Source organism: Emiliania huxleyi (genome assembly GCF_000372725.1).
Source record: "Emiliania huxleyi CCMP1516 unplaced genomic scaffold EMIHUscaffold_254, whole genome shotgun sequence".
Classification (NCBI taxonomy): Eukaryota; Haptophyta; order Isochrysidales; family Noelaerhabdaceae; genus Emiliania; species Emiliania huxleyi.
This window is the reverse complement of record NW_005200138.1, coordinates 1-5,086: the sequence shown is the minus strand read 5'-3', so window position 1 is coordinate 5,086 and position 5,086 is coordinate 1. Positions and strand designations below refer to the sequence as shown.

Genomic DNA, 5,086 nt, shown 5'->3' with positions numbered 1-5,086 from the left:
AGGTGGTGGCCCAGCACGCGGTGGAAACCCGCCACGGAGCGCCGGGCGTCGGGACGGCCCTTTTTCAGGCGGCGGAGCAGCGCGCCCGTGTGATGGGCGGCCGCGCGGAAGCCGGATCCCGGAACATCTATCCCGGTAGTAGCGGGCGCACTTGGTTCAAAGTCACGTCATTACATAAAAAATCGCCCGCGCGCTCCCGCGCGCGCAGGGATGTCAGTACCTACGCTGAGGAGTGCGGGAAAACCCCCCGTAAGCCGTATGAGCTATGACCTCTTCCGAGGTACGGAGCCACTTTTTCTCACCACGCACGGAGAATAGACTGCTGGTTAAGTGGGAGCGGACCGGCATAGATGCGCAGGCCAGTGTCATGGGTGACCGAGATCTGCGATTCGTTGACCACTCTAAGCGCGAACGAGCCATAATCTCCAAACAACACAGCCTCAGTTGGGATAGAGAACTCTGACGGGCCGGTTGGTGTGTCGGGGTTGAAAGGAGCAAACAGCGGCCCGCGCTTTGTCTCGAGCGTAGGTTTGAATTCAATCTCCGGCGTTGTCTTCGAGAAGTCGACGACCTGCGTACGTTAAGAAAATACTATGTGAGCCTATGTCAACTATAGTCGGGAGCGCCGCAGACGGTGCAAAGCCGTTCCGCGCACCGTCGGGATAGTCCACTAGCAGGGATAGTCCCTTTGGGGCCAGTGTTTGCAAGTACAGTTCCCAGTAGAACGCCATTGCAGCATGGGGTGTCCTGGGCACTCGTAGGGACGCCAAGAGTGCAGAGCAACGAGTTCCCTGGTCATGGTTGTCACTCGACGCTCAGCGGCCCCGCAACAGGTGCCATTGCATGATCGACTCCGGTCAAAGTGGTTGACAAAAAACAGCGTGTCAATGTCTGTAAGCTCACGGCTTGCACGTCTCATCAGCTCCAGCTTGTCGAAGTGTAGCAGAGACACAGAAGCGGGCCTTGCCTCTGGGTTCAGGTACAAGTAAAGATCAATAGTATCCTGCAACTCAAGCACACGTTTTGGGCAATATTGCAGATACGTAGTGCTTGAGTTCTTCGGGCGCATCCACAGATTCTCGACGTACAAATGGTCGTGGCAGCTAGAGCGATGACCTGAGCATTCAGCTGCTAGTTCAGCTGCACATGGGCACTTCCCATCTGGCCAGCCAAGAACTTCGTGCTGGACAGAGACGCATTCCTCAACTGTATAATAGCGCGGGGAAGCGCGCACACCGAGACCCCAATTGGGACGAACTCTCGTGTCTGTACACCTTGGGCCAATCTCGGCATACCAAGTACTCATATGTGAAAGTGTTGCCTGAACTCTTGGCCATGCTCTTGGCACGATGGTACGATTTGCCTGCTCATGTTGGAGACTCTTTACCACCACTCGGGAACTGGCCTTGTGGCTTTTTCGGCTTGATCTACCTCCGGCTGTGCGATTCGAAGAGCAGTAGAGAGTGTCAATACACGTGTCGCCCTCGCACAGCCACCCAGGCCCTTTCATGTAGACGGTATTGAAAGTGCCTTGCTTTTCCAAGGCATTTATGAGGCTTTTGCACTTCGATTGCAGCCCAACCTGGGTGACTTCCTTTGGTGTACGCACTGTGAGCTTGGCGCTGAAATCAGGCGTGCCGCTGAGAAAGATGTAACATTCATCAGCATGGGAGCGACACTGCTGTAGCTGAGCTCTATGATGTGCCCGCCATGGCGCGACAAAGTCGCCTTGCATCAGCGAGTTCAGCAATGTCATGTCTGACCCAAAGTCGTTCACAAGACTACTAAAGCCTGCAGTAGTCATGTTGTAGGGGCGCTCCTCGCTGGATCTACCACTGTTAGCTGCCCGAAAGAAGCCAAGACCTGGGTCGAAAGGCGAGAGGCCCGCAAAGCGAAGCATGTCGGCGTAAAAGGTCGCTGGCCTTGCCACCATGTCTTCGAAGCGAGCAACCATGAGCTGGTCTCGTGGAAAGCTATGAAGCCACTGTTGAACGATTGCACCATAATGAGACGTCTTGAAGCCGGAGAACGTCTTTAGATCATGTAGACACTGTTGTAGGAAGAGCCTGCGGAGGCATTCCGGGCGGTCTCCCCTAAAGTAAGATGTGGCACGGTGCTGGAGCTCACTGATCGTCCGAGTCAGCGGCTCACGCAAGACGAGCACAGCACGCAGCGCTGGATTTGCGGCGCGATACTGCAACGGGAAATCTGCGCCACCCGCGGTTGCTTCTAAAGACGCCAGCTTGAAGCGCGATTTGCAAAGGTGTTGCCAGCTAAGTTGTCTGGTGAGGAAGTCCACCGCCTCGCGAGCTGTGCGGTTGGTTGTGAAGAAGTGGGTCTCCTTTGTTTCTTGTTTTGCGACTTCAGGGTGCGCTTGCAGCCATTCGAAGCGAGAGGTCGTGCCTGACTTCATTCCTCCACCGATGAAGATGTCTGGGAAGCCAACAGTTCTCGCGTTCCCGTTGACTGCAGCAGCTATTCGACGAGCACATGCAAAGACATCTGCGGCCGTGTCCAAAGTGCGACAGGGGAAACTTCCACACACATCCACCTTTGGCACCGGCACCTCAGGCCTCATATAGCCGTCGGCAAAGGGGCTGAACTCGTTCTTTGGCGTGGTGTTGGAGAGGTCGAGAACCTGCGCGATACACGAGCGCACGCGCGACGGAGAGTCAGGGCGTGCTGGGAGCCATGTTGCGCTCCAGTTCTATTGCTCACCGGGATCGCGACCGCGTCGGGCACGGACACCGCGTCGAGGAGCTCTGAGACGCCGGCAGAGCCATAGGAAGACAGAGCAACGGCCGAACAGCCCAGACCGATCACCACGGAGAAGAAGACGCACAGCAGCTTTGTCGAGCAGAACTTGCCGAAGCGGAAGCCGGAGCGCGTCGAGGTCGGCTCCGTCTCCTGCACGGCGCCCTGTGAACAGTGCGGACGAGGGTCAGTCACGAGCAGAGCGCGCTGCACGGGCAAGGCAGTACGCGCCGAAGGCGTCGACGACGACGGCGGGGCGTCGCCGACAGACGCGTCGCCGGAGCCGACGCCAGCGAGGTCTTCCTTGTCGGCGTCCGTTCCGAGCAGAGCCGCGAACCCGTTGGGGTCGAACGGGGTGAGGTTCTTGGTGGTATTGGAGCGGTCGACCAGGTTGGACTCGCCCTTGCGCTCGATCTTGCGGAACGGGGAGGGGGTCTTCCACTCGTCGATGCCCTGCGCGCGCGTGATGTGCGGCAGACGAGGAGAGCGGTACATCTTCGAGTCACCGTTCACACCAGTGGCAGCCGCACAGCTGTGACAGCGATGGGCTCGCCCTCACTGGCCCTCAGTCAGTTGAGTGCTGCGGCTTGTGTGAGCGACACTGCTCGGCGACTGCCGGGGCACACTGTGAGACCGTGGGTGTGAGGTAAAAGCACGCTACCAGCGAGCGGATGCTATGCCATCGGTCTGACCTCGGTCTAAATGATTATGGAAAATCAGCGAGAAGAATTCTTAAATCCGCGAGAAGAAGAAATCTTGTGCGGCCTGGCGCACTTCCTATCACGCCGGCTCCCTGCTTGTTCGTTGTTGGTCTTTAAAAATCTCCCTGCTTCCGATCCCTCCAAACCCTAGGTGTTGAATACCTCGCGGAGCGAAGAAAAATTCAGTATTATACGTATTCAAGGCCAGAAATCTTGAATTCATGAATACGCCCCCTTGAGGCCCTTGCCCTTGTATTCAAGAAAAAAGAATTTTCGCGCTCAAGATCAGGTGGCCGCAAGGGGGGCCGAGGCAGGGGGAGAAGGAAGCACCGGCTTCCATGCTTCCAACCTTCCATCAATGCTGACCACGACCATCCCAGAGGGCGCCCCTGCGGCCCAGCCGCCGCCGCAGCAGCAGCTTGGACTGCAGCAGGCCGGGCCAGCCCGCGTCGGAGGCAATGGCGGCGTCCGCAAGGTTGCGACAAAGCAAAGGCGCTGCCTGCGCTCGCGCATGCGCCACGCCGTCTCCGACCGCCTCGTGTATTGCCACGAGGCGCTCCAGCTCCGCATCAAGCGCACCAAGGCGGGTGGCGGGCTGGTGGCGGGCTAAAGGAGCCGGGGCGGTCAAGTGGGAGAGCGACTCGGACTCGGACGAGAACAACTCGGACAACGAGGAGGACCTGATGGTCTGCCCGCGCTCCGCGCGCGCTGGCGCGCTCCGAGCGCGCGCCGCGCGCGCCGCGCGCTTCCGCGCCTGCATTTGCACTGCATAACTAGTTAGCGGCGCTCCGCGCCGCATGTATTCCGTACGTGAGGGACATCTCCCCGAGCGCGGGGTAGACCCTGGCGCACGCGCTCTCTGGGAGGTGATGGCGGAGGCGAGGAAGCTGGGGAATCGGCGGCGAGCGTAGTCGGACATGCCGATGCCGCCATTCTTGCCCGTCTGCTTCGCGCGGGTGCGCGCGAGGGCCGCTCTGTCGTCAGGGCTGCGGCCGAAGTCAAGGATGAGGGCGGCGGCGTTGCCGGTTGCCTCGTCGGCGAAGGCAGCGGCGCCCTCGGTCTGGGTTGGGGGCATCGTGCGCATCCAGTGGTTCGGGATCGAGCAGGCGCAGAGGCGAACGAGGTGCAGCTGGTTGTGTGTGTGTGAGTGTGTCACTGATGGCAAGCATACGAAAGAGAGAGATCTCACGCCGCGCGTAGGGCCCTTAGGGGCCTAGAGAACACAACCCCCCTCTCTCTTTTCTCCCAGTAAGCTAAAAGTAGTACGAACGTGCCAGTCCTGGGTGGATACTTGGCGAACAAGTTGGCGATCGAAAGGAAAAAAATCGACTAGCACGCATGCTGCACCGAGCGAGCCCGCAATCGCTCGACCTCTCGCATCGCCCGGGGCTCTTGCCCCACGTCTCCGGCGTCGTTGAGAGAGAGAGATTTTTAGCAATACCAGAAGTTGCTGGCCGCGGCGGGCGGAAGTGGGCTTGCGGGGGGGGAGGGGGGGGCGGGTCAGTGAAGTGACAAGTGTGCCACTGAAGTGTGTGATTTTGTTTGTCCCCGTGTGCGGAGTGCGCCCGTGCGCCGTGGCGCGTGCGGGGAAATAACGGCAATTACTACAGAGAGACGCTCTCGCCACACCG

At 59.3% G+C, this 5,086-nt stretch overlaps 1 protein-coding gene across 1 annotated transcript; it reads right to left on the bottom strand.

Annotated features, from left to right (window-relative positions):
• Positions 1 to 298: 298 nt before the first annotated feature.
• Positions 299 to 3,249, bottom strand: EMIHUDRAFT_237652 (hypothetical protein; the record flags this gene model as incomplete). The annotated part of the gene is made up of 9 exons (XM_005777816.1): positions 299 to 571; positions 809 to 1,078; positions 1,147 to 1,206; positions 1,296 to 1,363; positions 1,432 to 1,594; positions 1,721 to 2,466; positions 2,536 to 2,638; positions 2,719 to 2,919; positions 3,022 to 3,249. 9 exons carry the CDS (start codon positions 3,247 to 3,249, stop codon positions 299 to 301), a joined length of 2,112 nt encoding a protein of 703 aa, XP_005777873.1.
• Between the last annotated feature and the right edge of the window lie 1,837 nt (positions 3,250 to 5,086).